An 18,019-nucleotide genomic window follows, 5' to 3' on the forward strand; every position below is an offset into this window, starting at 1 on the left:
TTGTTGGTAATGATGATACCATATCGCAGATAGTGTCGTGTGGAAACGCTCTTACGGAAAGGAATCTTAAGGCGCGTATACATCGGAGCACGAACACGTTCGAAGCAAGACGAAGCGGAACGAATACGTCTACAGCCGAGCCGCGATTTGTCCCGAGGCTGTTCGGAATCCGACTGTTTGTAATATAACACAACAAGCAAAATATATTCCTATAGAATATTTTTATTACTTATAAATAAGCAAATAGGACCATGATGGGTATTATGGTTTAAAATTTGGTAAATGTCTAGATGGTGGATGGGATCGAAAGAGGAGGTCTCCGCCACCACTGTACCATAAAAAGTTCGTGGCGGTCTCACCCCCATAAAAAGTTATAGGCGTTGGATGGGGGTGGGGGTAGGGGGATAGACAAAGGGTAGGGGGATCGAAAGAGGGTAGGGGGGATCTAAAGAGGGTAGTCACCTGAGTAAAACCCCATAAAAAATTTGCGGCGGTCTCACCCCCATAAAAAGTTATTGGGGTTGAAATTTGATTATTTTGACAATTTTCATACACTATAATTTGAATAAAATTCAATAAAAAAATATTTTTAAGCGGGTGGAGGTGGGGGGTTCGAAAGAGGGTGGTCACTTGAACAAAACCCGATAACCTAACCTAACCTACCCTATTGATAAAGATATTTAAATAAACCTTTATATAACTTTCTCAATATTTTTATGTATTTTTCATTAGTTTTACCTTTGAATATTGTTAAAGAATGACTATATAAATATTTACATGCCTAGAAATGTATAAAAATTGGCATATTTATTAACTTTGAACCCCTATTACTTTTAATGGGGGTGAGACCGCCACGAACTTTTTATGATACAGTGGTGGGGAGACCTCCTCTTTCGATCCCCCCATCCCCACCCCCGAAGGGGGTAGGGGCCATCATCTAGACCTTTACCTAAAATTTTAATCTGATTACAAAAAATAGTAAATTAAAATAGTAAACCACTCCATAATTATGCCATTACGATTTGATGTTCTTCGATGCAGCTAATTCGCTGAATCATCTGCATTACTAAATACACAATTATCATGTTGAAAAGTGTAACTACACCATTGTTGGTACTTTAAATTGTTCACGCTTGATTGGAAGCAGATATGTATAGTGTACAGATAAATTGTCTGTAAATATACCGCAACACATTTGATTATTGTCTAACGCCAACAAAATACCTTAGTTGGATGTTCGTTACATTTTTAACAAAGTTTATTGCGTATATCCAATTCAAAGCAATAAAATCTTTATTAAATAACAAAGGCTAGAAAGGTCATGGCCACTATATTGAACAGCTTCATCACAAAAACTTATTAGCACTCGAAATAATGTAGACAATAAACCAAACAAAATAACAAAACTTAAATAGAGAGCAAGCAGACAATCTTCCTTTGTCACTATCAGTTCTATTTTATTTTAAAAGGTTTTATTGATTGAATCAGTCAATAATCCAATTCAAAAAACAAATCGATCTAAAGATTATTTATAATTAATCAGCCAATTAAAATGTATTTCTACTACGAAATGATTCACAACGAAAAGGAAAGATTTTTTCTACATAGGATAACATTTGGACATATTGGACGCGTCCAACTAGTTTACTGATACATATATGTTTGAATTAAATGTACTACTGGCAGCAAAAGACGAAATAGACATGGATGTGTCTCATATGAATTTGATACAGCTAAATAAACTTTGGATAGATTGGCACATGTTGGATTTTTATTATTTGGTTATAATAAGCGTACCATGGGCTAAATCAGCCTTGATGAAGTGCCAAAACTATCAAAAAAGTATCGCTTAATTCAAATCAATGGATAACGTACATTAATACCTTTCAAAATGTGCGCTAAATATTCTTTTTTGCACTGATTTTCCAGTTGCAATTTCTGTAAAATAGCTTACATTGTGAAGAAAATTTAATAGCAATTATTTTCCGTTAAATTTTGTGACGAAAACAACTATTAGCCACTCTTCTTAGTATATTTTAATTAAGTGAGTACAATGTATTTTCAATAAAAACCTTAGTTCATATTATTTACAACTATATTTTGTTAATTTTACGTAACTGTAAGTGTTCATTTTCCACGTAAGTGAAAATAATAAATTGTACACAGGTATTTACGATAAACAATACAATAACACGTATCCTCGATGATTACCTTTTTGTAATAAAATGACGCAGTTTAGATATTAGGTAATGGAATAACAGTAAATTGATGATACACCAAAGAAATATCATCAACCGAGACATCATTGTGTCGTAACAAATCCGGAATTGTTAACGACCTAATATTTGTGTCAATACCCCTTCTATGGCTTTAAGATTCAAATGTAAATAGCTTTATTTAGAAGAATCTTTTTTTTGAAAGTTTATATACTTTCAGAGAAGTGATTAGTAGAAGATATAGTAAAATAACAGAACCATTAAAATGGTAAATCATGAATTCTGTTAATAATAAATTTACATGACAATGGTAAAATATATCGCTATCACTTACCGAACATTAGCAAGGGTGTGTCTCCTATTCTTGAGATATCTGTTATGATACTTTTGAAGATCCCCAATGGATCCTTGTTCAGCCTGCATCTTCAGGTTGCTGTATCCAGGACTGCATGAATCACTAGACGTGCTGCTACTTGTTGTAGATTTGGTGCGTGTCTTTTTTAGCACATTCTTCACGGAAAACGTGGGTGAGGGCGACTGTACACTTCTTTTTTTCGCGTAGTTCAACCGCTTCACTCCCGTCAACTGCACGTTAGCACTGTACGCGTCAACTTCCTTGGAGTTTTCTTCCTCCTCGGCGATGTCCTGCAGGTGCGGCGAAGGCTGATGTGACCGAGCCAAAGGCTCAGATTGAACGAGTGGGGGTGATGTAGTTGTCGGAGGACTAGCTTTGCCTTCGGCGGTGCCACACCAAGGCAAACAGCACTTCCACACCCCCACCAGTGTGACGTTTTCTTTCCACCCTCTCAGAAAAACATCACTTGTTGCTGCTCAATGATGCACTTCAGTTGTAAAATTTTATTTCCGAACAAAAAGTACACCAGGTCCTTTCTTCCTTGTTGGGTCTCCTCACGTCATATTCTGACTTAAGGACGACGCAATGAGAGTTGCAAATTTCGATTAAGACCGGCCATGTGCGCAATACCTGCACTTTATTTACCGAATCCTACCTGTTGCAAGGCGAAGTTGGATCGTGAGAAGCGATTATTATCTGACACTGACAAACTTCGTTTTTGATACATTTCGTATACTTACAACAGCACAGGCAGTGAAGGTAACAACGGCAAGAGTAAAACGGCAAAAAACTGAAGAAGCTACACACTGTTCAGGAAATATTTGGCAGTAATATACATGTATTGATTACATCTAACAGATTGTTTGACATACAGATAAAAGGCAAGATAAGTGATAAAACGTCAATCTAGCGTACTTTAATTGTAACAGGTCCGATTATACGCACGATGCGTCTGGTCTTTTTCAACTTAAACACGAAAATAGTCACTTCCGTCACACTACACTAATCGTCTGTAACACACAAACAACGCACAAGGCCGACAAAGTCAGTCAATCAATGTTCGTTATGGACGCGGGTCAGTCTTAATAATGCAATAGTTAGAATGTAATTGTCTAGTCTAACGTTCAATTATTATTATTACATATTACATTAGACCTCATCATCCGAAACACTGAAACCGTTTGAGTCACATCCCAAATTTTCTACGTTATGTTCACCAACGTCGCACGATTTATTAACAAGCATATCGTCTAATTAATTATGTAATTCATAAAATATCAAGTTATGAATAGGAAAACGATTTGGAATAAACTTTTAAAACGCTGCTGACGAAACCCGTCGTATTAGAAATAGCAGCGTGCGATCACTTTATTGTCTTTGTTTACGATAAATTTGAGACGATTGTTTTCAAAAATAATGACACAAAGAAAAATATACAAAAATAATCTTTCACATTAAAGTCGATTTTTCAGCGATTAATTTCGCGACCACAATCAATTATTACCGGTCTGACGGATTAGGCGATAGAGGGATGCAAATCAAAAAAAAAAAAACAAGAGAGGAGCACGCATTACAACATTATAGCACCGTCATCGTCTTTTTTTCTATCTGTGTAAACTAATAATCGTAAACCTACTACATGTTACCAACTTCTTTTTGTTTAAGTATGTGTTTGTCGACGAATGTATACGATGACGGAAAACGAACGGCTACGTGTTGTTTTTAGTGCGCTAACGTACGAACACCGAGAGTCTCTTTGGTACTGAGCATCGCCGTTGGAGGCGCTGACTGGCCCCTCCAAAGCGCGACGCGATCGCAGCAACATCGTCGCGGCGGCGACAACAGCGACGGCGGGCGTCGCGAACGAAGATTGTTGTTTACCCTTTACTCATTTCGCGGAGATGCATCTGGAAACTTATACACACAACATACGAGGGTGGATTGATAAGTTTCCGGCCTGACCAAGAAAAACAAGGTTTTTAAAAATTTTTTTTTTTTATTTCTCAACATAATCTCCTCCAAGGCTGATACATTTCTCATAGCGGTGTTCCAGTCTATTAATGCCATCTCTATAGACTGATTCGTCAAGCTCCTCAAAATAACCATTTACAGCTTCGATTACTTCTTCATTGTCCGCAAATCTCTTACCGCCAAGCCATTTTTTGAGATTAGGGAACAGAAAATAGTCACTCGGGGCTAGGTCTGGAGAGTAAGGAGGGTGCGGCATCAATTCAAACTTTAGATCGTTGATTTTAGCCGTCGCAACGATTGACGTGTGCGCTGGTGCGTTATCGTGATGAAACAAGATTTTTTTCTTCGCCAGATGAGGTCGTTTAATTTTCACCTCGTGGCTCAAACGTTGCAATAAGTCTGCGTAGTATTGACCAGTGATAGTATTACCCTTTGCAAGGTAATCAATGTATATAATACCTCTTGCATCCCAAAAAACAGTAGCCATAACCTTGTTCGCCGAAAAAATTGTTTTTGCCTTCTTTGGAGTTGGTTCCCCTGGTCCAATCCACTGTTTAGACTGTTCTTTGGTTTCAGGAGTGTAGTGGTGGACCCACGTTTCGTCAACGGTTACGAATCGACGCAAAAATTCGCTTGGATTACGCTTATACAATGACAAATTTGCGGTAGAAATGTTTTTTCGAATCAATTTTTGGTCGACTGTTAGCAAACGCGGCACCCATCTTGCACAGAGCTTTTCCATATGCAAATGTTGGTGCAAAATATGTTGCACACGTTCATATGACATCTTACAGGTCTCAGCTATCTCACGCACTTTCAATCTGCGGTCTCCCAGCACTATTTGATGAATTTTTTCGATCATATCTGGAGTTGTGACCTCAACGGGGCGTCCTGAGCGAGGCCCATCAGAGGTGCTCACACGACCCTTTTTAAACTCGGAAACCCACTGCTTAACGGTTGAATATGACGGGGAGGATGTCCCCAGTGTTGAGTCCATCTCTTTTTTAATTTCCTTCGGCGTTAACCCCTTCAAATAAAAGTATTTGATGACAGCACGATTTTCCTGCTTTTCCATTTTTACGAAAACCACAGAGGCGTCTTGTTCAGCGTGCTGTCAAACCTACACTAGCAAGGAGATCGGGCTGAAACTATAGCTACAAGCTATCCAAGGATGGTACTATAGAATGTCACCTCAAGGTAGGCCTAGTGGCGTCATCTCTTGGTTAGGCCGGAAACTTATCAATCCACCCTCGTATTTACATACACATGTATGCATTTATGAGAAGATTTTGGGATACGAGGGAAAACTAGGAAATTGATTTCAACAACCCGTATGCGAAATAATCAGCTGACTACATACATTACTTTTAGTTGATAAAGCTTATGAGTGAAGTATGCTAATTTTTGGGGGAACTATGCTTACAATATTTCTATTTTTGTCTCTTCCTACCGATGGATACAATATTCCTTTTACATATAACTTCTCAACACAAAGTTCCCCTTAATAATGTTTTCCAATACCTGGTGCATATACAAAAATGGTCAAAATAAAATTAAAACGAGACTTTTGTAACAATGTAAGACCCTTGAGTTGCTCAATGATGCACTTCAGTTGTAAAATTTTATTTCCGAACAAAAAGTACACCAGGTCCTTTCTTCCTTGTTGGGTCTCCTATTAACCATATAAAAATTCAAATTATCTCATCCATAGACATTAATAGTAAAATTTCGTCGTTTATCGGTATAACATAAATTATATTTTTATAATCTGAAAATGATCGCTCCATTTTATATGCAACACTAATTTCTTTATCTTTCCCTCTAAAACNTCAACACAAAGTTCCCCTTAATAATGTTTTCCAATACCTGGTGCATATACAAAAATGGTCAAAATAAAATTAAAACGAGACTTTTGTAACAATGTAAGACCCTTGAGTTACACACTCGGTAAAGGTCAACTTTTCAGTTCTATAAATATTCAATACTATAATTAAATAATATTAACAATATTAATGATAGTGATCACCCAAGAGTGTAACAACAGAGAGCAGCCAATACTGGATTGTTTCCTTATTCATATTAATTTTATTGTTCTTTAACAAATTACGGCTGTTACAATATTTCGCAATCCGGATAAACGATTACCTAGACGCCTCCGAAAACTGGATTACATTCTTACTTGCTTAGCTGTAGCTGTAAATTCACCCCCGTTGTCAATGCAGTACGACTGAAGACGTCAGCCATAAAAGCCTGGACCTAGCAGCTCATTTAAACCACGGCTTTTCAGTCCAAATTATATTTCTACCTCAAAATTTCTAATGCCGCAGATTGGCTTCAACATATGTTGAAGTTCCGTCTCATATGGATAAACAATCTTGTGTCAATTTATAGAAAAATATCCAAATTAAATATACTACTCTATAACACCATCTGTTGAAAAAGGTGTAATACAAAGTGAAAAAGATGGCAGATCATAATTTTATACAATAATATCAAATTAAAATACGAAAAAGAAGTCCTCTAGGAGAATGAAAATAAATTCATCATTTTTGATTGTCTATTAATTAATTGTAAGCACCATAGTATTATGGAAGAATAAAGTATATCGTGAATAGTATCAAATAAAAGTAAGGTTGTCACCTATAAAATCGGGACGCCAAGCAAGAAGCGTGAAAATCCCAGATTTTGTTGCTTATAGCTTGAACATGTCAACAGTGTTTTTTTTTTAAGTTACTTAGTAAAATAAAAAATAGTTTCAATTAATATAAATCAAATTTTTATTTATTTTTTACAATTTTAAATTAAATTTCGTATTTTATTAAGAAACAAAATAGAATCTTTTGAATGTTATAAGTAACTGTCAGCAGTCTTGCGTATTTCATTTTCTTAAACAAAACAAAAATTGTACTTTTTCAACCAAAAAAAATCTTTTAAACCCGGACAAGCCCTCTAAACAAGGACAAATCTGGGAAATCCCGGACGGACGGTATGTGCTCATATCAGTAGAGAATTGAACAGTATTGAAAAAGTTCATCGTATACTAGTGTCCATCACATGGCTAAAAGTGAATCTTCTTATAGTATAAATGTAAGTAATTAAAAAAAGAAAACAATACATAAACTAATCAGTAGGTATGTCAGTCATCCGTTACATGGCAATTTTGTATAAAAAAATAAATAAACTCTACTATAGGGATATTTCAAGTTTAAAACGTACTTATAATGGAGTAGGTACACAATTTTCCCCAAGGCAACTTTTCCGTAGTTACTAAGAAGAATGATGATAAATTTTATATTAAGAAAATTTCCGCTATCCTGACATTTCGAACTTGGAACAAACTTGGACTTAATTAATTTACTGAACTAAAAAGTTATAAATAACTAAACAAGAATTCTATTACCGAGAATATACAAACGGTCTGTCAACATTCATTTTCTGTTTTAGCGGTACATCATCGTCGCTTTTTTTATTTTGCCTTTTCAAAAGGTATTACAATATTATTATCTTCTAATTTGAATCGTTTCTGACCCTCTTGAAAATTTCCATTAATATTGTCAATTATAATAAATTGGTTATACTCAGGAATGGAATCGCCCCGAGTTCTGTCCGTAAGTTGGAATAAAGAGTCATAAATATTAATGAATTATCTGATTTCGATTATTCCACTTAAAAGCATAAAAACGGATGGGTTATCATTTTAAAACTAGCAAATATTAGCACACTGCCTTAACTCGATATTATAAAAACTAAATGCCTCTATTTATTTGAAGAATTTAACCCGTTCTAATATCGTGTACAACGAATAAATGTTTCTTCTAATTTTTACTAATGTTAACTGCCTCAATCATAGAAAACGTTTAAAAAACTTTTGTAATTTACGAAAAAAAATAAAAGAAGAATTAAATGAGATGGGCTGGGTATCCAGTTTGGATGCGGTGCCTGATGGATCCGGCACTTTTTATAAAATCCGGCCGGGTACCGGATAAAGACGCCAGGTAACAGTATCGGGATAAGTCGTTTATCCTAATTTGTATTACTTATTGACAATTATATTTCATTATTGGTTGGTATATGTTGGTATATCAGGTTTAGATTAACGATAACTTATTAGTGTCATTTTGTCACCTTGCAGTATAGCTTAATTTCAACGGTTTCAATTTAACCCTCTCGTTAAAAATTCTCCAACTAAGAATTAAAATTTCATTGATTTCGTGTTTAAAAAACTTTTTGAACTTAATGTGACTTGGAACTTTGATGAAAGTGGTACTTAATGGAAAGCATGAACTATAAATGGACAGATCATTTTTGTTAAATACTTTTTTCGAACAATAAATTTCCAAAGAGTTCATCACTTGTTTCATCAACTGATGCCAATTTAGAAATTGTCTTTGTTTTATATTTTTTAAAAGCATGTTATCTAACACCATCCAAGTGGCCCATGAAACCATTTGGATTGGCCTAGTCACATGTAGGAAATGAGCGCGTAGCCAAAAAAACAATTAAGTATCTAAAAAGAATCATTTACACTATTTTCAACAAAATCTTCGATTAAAGTAGTTAGCAGCACTAAAGTTGATGAAACTATAGTCCGGCTTTACTTTAAAACGGGTTTGTGTTTATTTTGTAAAGTAGCCGACCTTACTTATCAACCAATTATGCCAAATCAAAGATTATTTACGTTTTGCGGAAATTTTCGCTTAATGTGTTTACATTTACAAAGGTACGGTAAAGTCAATTTAAATAACTGTACATTCTCAAGTGGTTTCCTTAATACTCTTGCTGACAACAAGCTCTAAGGAGCACTATTTTTAATTACAACTGTGAATTATGATTGAGAAATCCAAAGATCCAAAATCAAATGAAGAAGAGGCTGAAATCACGCATACTTTTCTTATGATGTAACTGTATAACAATGTTATAAATAATTTTTCTGCATATGTTACATAGTATCTAAAAATTCTTATTTGGGTCTCTGGAACAAAGTTGGTACATCTAAGTTATTTATTTGAAACTGCAAGCTAACACCTACTACTGGATTATTAGGTCAATTGGTATTCGTTTAAATAGCGGAATTAATAATAATCTAGAGAAAGTCGAATAGAACATCGCAAAGAAGCAAGTAATGCAGGGTGGTGAGGCGTCTTCACTCACCCTGTAATGGTTACCTGCTATTTTCTACGTGTTCCTCAATTATGGCATGATAATATTATTATTATTCTATTCAATTGTTTAATATATTATTAAGTTATTTATTAATTACAGTTAAATTAATTCGATTTGAATATTATATCAAAGTAGGTACATAATTATATTTCAAAATAAATACGTTCCTGTATGATACGTAAGACCTCCATTCTGACTCTCAAATCCAAAATTCTTTTTTATTGCGCAGTTTGTTCTTAATTGTGTTTGGATGCTCTAACCTTCGAATATGAAAAACAGCATTTATATAGGAATATGTGAACAAGTGGTTATTTTTTTGTTTAAAGACTAATTAGCATGACTCAGAATTCCATCATATTGCCGCATTTTGAAAACAACGTGGCAAGAAATAATATAATTTCAATTTAAATAAAAATCTAAAAAAAGCAAACAAAAGCCGCAGAAAAATAACTGAAGATAATTCGAAACGAAAATAAATACGTAAAAGTGAAGTAGAAACGCTTCGAAAAGATCGGGATTGTTATATTTACCTCCGGAAAAGGGAGTAAAATCGGGGATATCAGAACGGAATACAGATTACAGAAAGTAAATAACGAGGCAATAACTGAAAAAGTCAGCGTAAAAAATTCGAAAATGATAGATATTCGTGGTAAGAAATGAAGCGAAAAAGTAAACTTTGCCAAACTTTGTTAATTTATCTGCCGACTGGGTATCTAATATAAACTATTTTAGATCAAACTATTCCTAACTTTTATCATTTATATAACATTTATTAAATAAACAGTAATTACTTAATAAAGTTCCAGCATTGACCGTGCATAATGTGTGATGACAATTGCATTCAAGGATATCTCAGCAAGGTTGAAAGATCAAACAGAACGATGACTATTTACACGGTGCACATCAACATTTTCAATACACATCATTGTCTAATACCCAGATAGTAAAACACAGTTAAAAATAATCAAACAATGACAGAGTCAATTATACATAATTGCAGCGAATATAACATATGCATTATGCATACGTAAAAAGTACAAAATAATTAGTAGGTACTAAATCTATCTGAATAAACGTAACACAATCTGCTTCGGTAATTAAACCGCTATAACATAAATTGGAACAGCAGTGAACAGAATAAATTAACTCAAATCATTCGAAGGGGTGTTATGTTTATGTATTATTCTTGTGCTTTATAACGTGGCACAAACTTGTGAAACATAAAGGTACCCCTGCAAAATGTCGTCAGAACCTCTCACTAATCCGACCAGGCCGATTAATAATCATGAAGGTATAAATTCATAGGTGTCGAAAACGATAACAATTTTTGAAGATAACAGCCTACACATTAACTTAATTGAACGTCATTATCATCATAAAGTCGTCAGTCCTAAGACTGGTTGGACACGTACCTCCACTCTTTCCTATCCTGAGCTAAACTTCGCATTTCTCTAAAACTAGAACAGCCCACATCCTTAACTATTTGCGAAGAGTAATCTAATCTAGGTCTACCTCTACCCCTCCTAACTCCTGTTTCTGCCTCTAATATGTCTCTGACTAGACCTTCATGCCTGAGAAGGTGTCCTACCAACCTATCTCGCCTATTTTTTATTGACTTCCATAGAGTCCTCTGTTCTCCTATTCTTTCCAATACCTCTTCATTTCTAACCTTTTCTACCCACGATATCCTCATCATCCGCCTATAACATCACATTTCGAACGCTTCTAACCTTTTCTTTTCCGCCGCGCCCACTGTCCATGTTTCGCACCAACACAATGCCGTGCTCCAAACATACACCTTTAACAACCTTTTTCGAATTTCTAAATTAACCGTTAGGCGAGCAAAGAAGTGACTTCTTTTTATTAAAGGCGACACGACCCTGCGCTATCCTCTGCTTTATATCCTTACTACTCCTTCCATCCTGACATATTTGACTTCCTAGGTATCTAAAATCAGCCACGAACGTACAGTGTTTTAATTTTTGTGTATTCATTACAGATGAAGCAAAATTTCTATACGCATTACGTAATCCTAACTTACTAACCGAATGTGAGTTTTCTTATTTGTCTGTCGGCTTTTCACGCCTTAACTACTGAATCGATCATCATCAAATTTTGCACACACCTTGTCAGGAATGCAGAAAAGGACATACGGTACCGTTTATCTAGAATATAAAATGCTGTTCCCCAGGGAGAGAAAAACTAGTTTTATATGGTCGTCGATGATCTTTAACAAGTATTTAGTACATTAACGCGAACGAAGCTGCGGATAAAATCTAGTTTTACAATATTTTTGTACATTAATTGAAAATTCAAATCATTTTTACAGCGTTCCTGTTTCTCAAGACATTCATACTGAAACGTTTGTTAGAATTCTTAATCAATTACCATTGATGACAATGGTACATCACGTTGGTCCAACTGTAGAAACTCGCAATCAGTTCACATAATTATTAAAAAGAGCGTGTAATATACGTCTGTTAAGTTCAAAGATCGAAAAAACTCATTCAGCGAAAAAATCAACTTCAACACGTTGAGGCCCATTCGGGAAATTTGTCTACAATGCAAAACCCGTATCGCGTTGCAAAAACGAATAAAATACATTCTGATTTCAATTTCAAAAAGACCACAACGATTTTGCATTGTGAATTTTCCAATGTTTGACCAAAACTCGTTGTCAGAACGCATTACATTCGTCTTTTAATTGTCACGACACGAATATGGCATTGTGAGTCAACTTAATAAACCGCAACTCGTTGTCGTTGATTTTCTCAAAGGGCGTTTTCGAATTTTAAGCCTAGTATGCATTATATCAATACCATTACACCCCTTGTTAATCACTGATTGTTATTATTACTTTGACTTTATCCTAGAACATCCTTTTGCCAGAGGCTTCGTCGAGTTGATGCCCTAAATGCGTGCAGGAATAATCTAAAATACAATAATTAAAGTTTCTAATTGTTATACATATACATTACGTAGAATGATAGTAAATACTGTCCTTCATTATCCAGACAAAAGGAAATTTTTCTATCCCTATCAAGAATAGTATTCTTCTAGATGAAAGTTACCATATGCCCTTTTCTGTACGCCTGGTAATGTGTGTGGTAAATGTCATAATGATCGGTTAAGTAGTTACAGAGTGAAATGGTAATTAACAAACAAACGCATTCGCATTTGTAATACTAGTTTGGATTGTCGATAATATGTAAGTAACTAAGAAAAGGTAGCCTATTGATGATGAAACTTGAAAACTGGTTAACTTACACCGTGGAAGTATTATTTATCAAATTTTATTGAGCATGTCCTAATGACAAAAGTTATTAACTTTACTGAATGTACCATTTTAAAGACATAAAGTGTAGAAGACGAGCAATTTAATCTGCGAACATTAAAATGCGAGGAGTATTCACGAATTCCAGTACCTAGCATTTGTGAAGCTTAGGAACGTAAGGACGTAATAGCGATATCTATGATGGTAAACACAAAGCTCGCTTCCAAACACTCTTCGATAATCCGTTGTCATTTTACGATTTCGGTTGTATCAGGAAAATAAAAACTAATTTATTTCACTTTGATGGAGTTACAACAGAAAAAATAAACGATTTTAGAAACCGTAGTGTTTTATTTTAAGTTTATGTAAAATTTTGTCTGGTGTTTATTTATACTTAGTAACCAAATAAAAGGTCAGATAAAAATATTCTTTTTACTTTTTTTTACATCATACAATTATATTGCAGTCGGAAAATCTGTCATGATTTGACATTTTACCAGGGTTTCAAGGGCTTTTACGTAAAAACAGATGTAATAGGTATGTATTTTTATCTTATTTTGGTTATTAAATGTAATGCTTACAATTATTTTACGATCAAGAATGAATCAGATAACTCAGGATAAAAGGGGCAGAGCAGACGATGACGAAACGAACCTAAACGGTAGGCGAGGCGGAAAACAAAAGGATACCGTGGATAGAAAGGGTTAGAAACGAAGAAGTATTATTAGAAAGAGTAAGAGAACAGTGGGCGCTTTGGAATTCAATAAGAAATAGGAGAGATAGGTTGGTAGGACACCTTCTCAGGCATAAAGGGCTAATTAGAGGCATATTGGAAATATTAACAGGAGTTAGTGGAAGATCTAGGTTAGATTACTGTTCACAAATAGTTAAGGATGTGGGATCTTCTAACAGTTTTAGGGAAATACGAAGATCGGCTCAAGATGTGAGAGAGTGGAGGTGCGTGTCCAACCAGTCTTAGGACTGATGCCCTTATGTTGATGATGATAAATGAATCAGACTCGAAAATACACGGAGTGTGTCACATTATCTCATCTGAATACTTCTTTCTTTTTAAGACAGACATTTTAAGCAACAAACATTCAACCTCTTCCCAAGGGAACTATTAGTAGCCCATACGTAGGTACATACCTATATAAAATACACTTAGCTTAAACTTCAATTCGTCGAGATACTTTGAATTCTTACTTTGGAGTTGAATCCTGTTTTGGCAAGTTCAATTTTGGTTTCTCAATTTCTCCCAAACAACAGTGAAACCCCAGTTTTCGTTTGCTAAATTACCCTTGAAAAGCAAGCTCTTCCAAAAATATCGTATCACACGCTAACTTAAGCACAACCTACAACCACCCGCATCAAAATCAAAAAGAGACACCCAGACGCAGCACTGTGACCTTGATTTATATCATTAGTATAGATACTCGTATAAATGCGATATAAATAATTGCTTATTATGATCAATGTTTCATTTAAATTGGGGCGAATCGTCAGAGAATGAAAAAATAATGAATTAGAAAGTACCTATGACGTTATCGAACGCTTTAAAAATTCATCAGCTGAAAGAGGGGCGGCTCACGTATCGATTTTCAGAGAAATGCTGGCACGATATAGAGAGAAATTATTATTAAACGAACTGCAACGTTTTTTAATCACTCAACAAGGTTTATCCTAAATCGAAAACGTAATTAGAATAACAAAATGAATAGGTCTCGTTTGATAGTAATACAAAAAATTTATGGCGAGAAAAAGCATTACAGCAGTTAATCAAATTCTATTTGAAAATACTTCGACTGAATGTGGCACAAATTACTTCAGACTGCCGAAGATATTAATTAAAGTAAAATATATTTATCAAAAAAAAGAAAAAAAACAATATACAGGAACTATATTACAAAGCAAAACTAAAACTGATAGTGAAATGGAAGATGCCTCAGTACAAGGTGACACGACGTGCGAAATACCTGGAACAAAACAAAAGTATGAGCGACCAGTTCGCCTAAATGCCATTTGTTTTATATACTTTCATCAAAGTAAGCTTCTCTCTTGTAAAACTACAATTTACTGAGCACATCGTGTCTGTCACCCACGAGTGCTAAACAACAACAAAAGGTACCTTTCAGTGCAACGGGATCAATGGTAAAAACAAAGTAACGGGTGAAAGGAATTTAACACGCTGTGTGGCTCAAACACTCCACAACAGCAACCTGTACGGCTCAAACACTCCGTCAGGTAATTAATAATTAAAGGATTGTAACACTGTGTGGCTCAAACACTCCACAACAGCATCCTGTACGGCTCAAACACTCCGTCAGGTAATTAATAATTAAAGGATTTTCGCTAACGGCTCAAACACTCCGTAATAGCGTCATTTCATAATGAGAGTTGCACGGCTCAGGTACTTGGATTCTAATCTCTTTAATGATATAAGGCAAAAAATGCCAAAACAATAAAATGTAAATCAAATCAGCAAGAATTTAGCAATTCTGATATTTAGGTAAATCTGGAAATGCTCTGTGAGTAAACTCACCGGTAATTGTTGATTATTTCCACAACTATAACAATTCAGCACAATTCAGTCCTTTCTTTTAAAATCACATGCACGAAACACCACACACACACTAAAAATGACTAGATCTTAGCTGAGCTTACTGGCTTCAAGCGTTTGTTTACAAAATGTATGCTCGCAGGTACTATTCCCTGGCTTATCTCATGCATTTCATTTTCGAAGGCTCTTAACTTAATGCGTCTGGTGTCGCTGTTGTGATAGCGAACCAATAAATTAGTCTAAGGGACAAACTAAATTCCAAGAAGTAAACTTACTTCTTACATGAATTTGCTAGAATTGAGTAATGAATACTAAATTACAAAACAAACTTGAAAATTACTTTAAAATGAATTTCAGCAGTTTTTAATTTGCAACCCTTTGTTTCCTACAAATTAGCTGGTCCAGTCCAAATGTACTCTTGGGATTTCAAACTTTTTGGTAGTATACAAAGTGACTGAGTGATAGGTACACAGCTCAAATCCCTGGGTCCAGAGAGTTGATTTTTTTCTTATACAACGCAGGTGAGCATTAAGGAAGGGTTCTTTAAAATTGAAGCTGTTCAGTCCTTTATATATGTTACCCCCTCAAATGTTTCTATTAGATGTAAAAAAAATCCTCGCCAAACATGAGCCCTATAGCTCAAATTTGAGGGGTCGCTATTTTTATTTTAGTTTCCCATTTAATTAACGTAGGAAAAATTCTTCTTTGTTTTAAATTGAATTTACACATAATTTAGGCAATTTTTTCCAAAAAACCGTTTCATATTCTCGAAGCTGAGTCTTTGAGCTTCACAAAACTCTACGACAAAGTTTGTATATAACCCTTAAAGGAGTGAATAGGGGGTACAAAGCACAGCCCGTCCTTATACAAAGGTATCATCCACTACAAAATGAGTATTCAAAATGCCACCCCTATAGACATAAAATTCCACGCTGACGAAGTATTGGTCAACAGCCAGTGGTCATTATGAGAACATCAAAATCGAGCCAGGTATAAAAATGTTCAGTCTCTCAGAGTCTCTGAAAGCGAGACTCGAGTCTCCGTGTCTCATCGAGTCTCTCTGGTGTCGTTGAGAGAGACTGTCGAGAGACTCAAAAAAACTGTTTAGCGTCTCTGAACGAGAGATTCGAGTCGCTCATAGAGAGATCCTCATTTCGTATCCAGTCTCTGAACGAGGGACTCGAATCTCTCAGTCAGAGGCGGCGTTAAGCGTGGGCGACGTGGGCCACCGCCTACGGCCTCGCGGTACAAGGGGCCTCGCGACTCAAAAATGTTTAAAGCGAGAATAAAACAAAAAAAATATAAATCAATTTTGTTGTGAAACATGTTTTCTTAGTCTGGCAACATTTGCCGCCGACCAGAGTGCGGGGAATCCCCGGTTTATTTGTTTACTTTCTTCACTAGGAAGTCAACCAATCAAATCAAAGTACGCAACGCAGTCGCTAGGCGCATAACAATAGAAACGTATAATTGTGTTATTCAATATTGTTTATTTTTATGACTGTACGTCTGATGTTCGGAAATTTACTGAGAAAAGCTGTTATGACCTGCCAAAAGAGTTTAAGAATAAAAGAGTAGCCAAAAAGAAAAGGATGTTCGATTATGAAAGCAGCGATGAACCTATACAGTCTCCCAAAATCCGGTATCAAACAGATTTTTTTTACGCCATGATTGATTCTATAATAACCAATATGGAATTAAGATTTACGTCTTTAAATCAACATTTTGAAGACTTTGGTTTTCTCTATGATTTAAGCGCGCTAAAAAATATGCCACAGGAGCAAATATTAAAACACTGTAACGATTTACATAACGTCCTGCGTGTGGGTGAGAGCAGTGACTTCCAACCATTTGAATTATATGAAGAATTAAATACAATGATCCCGAATTTACCCAACTTCATTAAAGACGTGAAACAGCTGCTGTCATACATAACAGAAAATAGCTTGAAAGAAATTTACCCAAATATTTACATTGTCATCCGAATTTTATTAACAATTCCGGTAAGTACAGCCTCTGCTGAAAGAAGTTTTTCAAAATTAAAATTAATAAAAAATTATTTGAGAAACACAATGAGCCAAGAAAGACTTTCAGCTTTGGCTGTTTTATCAATTGAATCAGATTTGGCATCTAGGCTGAATTACGATACCATAATTAAGGAATTTAGTAACGTTAAAAGCAGGAAATTTCTGTTCCTTTAATAAAGAAATCTAATGTTTTTTAAGATACACTTTAAGAAATGTATATCTCCACCTTTATATTAACGATTTGTAATTTTTCATTTAATACTTATTAATCTAATTTGTATTTTTATGAATAAAAACTTGGCAGTGTTAATTGTTTTGTTTGTTTTTATTATTTTATAAAATCCGTCTTCAGGTCGCCATAGAACAGGGCCTCGCGAAATCTGTCTTGCCCACATCAAATTTAGTTGTTGCCCCGCCACTGTCTAAAACAAATCTCCATGCAAACATTAATTG

The 18,019-nt window shown here is 35.1% G+C and overlaps 1 protein-coding gene across 2 annotated transcripts in view; it reads right to left on the reverse strand.

The window, feature by feature from the left end:
• The window catches only part of LOC108733578 (cAMP-specific 3',5'-cyclic phosphodiesterase), a 565,440-nt gene that overhangs the window by 482,117 nt on the left and 65,304 nt on the right, over positions 1-18,019 (reverse strand). The window contains exon 1 of one of the 2 annotated variants that reach the window (XM_018464781.1): positions 2,551-3,685. The exons of the other annotated variant lie outside the window; for it this stretch is intronic. Coding sequence (XP_018320283.1) covers positions 2,551-2,639 — 89 coding nt within the window. The 5' untranslated portion in view covers positions 2,640-3,685. Of the gene's footprint in view, positions 1-2,550; positions 3,686-18,019 lie in introns of those variants that run through there. 2 annotated transcript variants of the gene reach the window in all.

The sequence above is a fragment of the Agrilus planipennis genome, unplaced genomic scaffold (genome assembly GCF_000699045.2).
Source record: "Agrilus planipennis isolate EAB-ADULT unplaced genomic scaffold, Apla_2.0 scaffold41, whole genome shotgun sequence".
Classification (NCBI taxonomy): Eukaryota; Metazoa; Arthropoda; class Insecta; order Coleoptera; family Buprestidae; genus Agrilus; species Agrilus planipennis.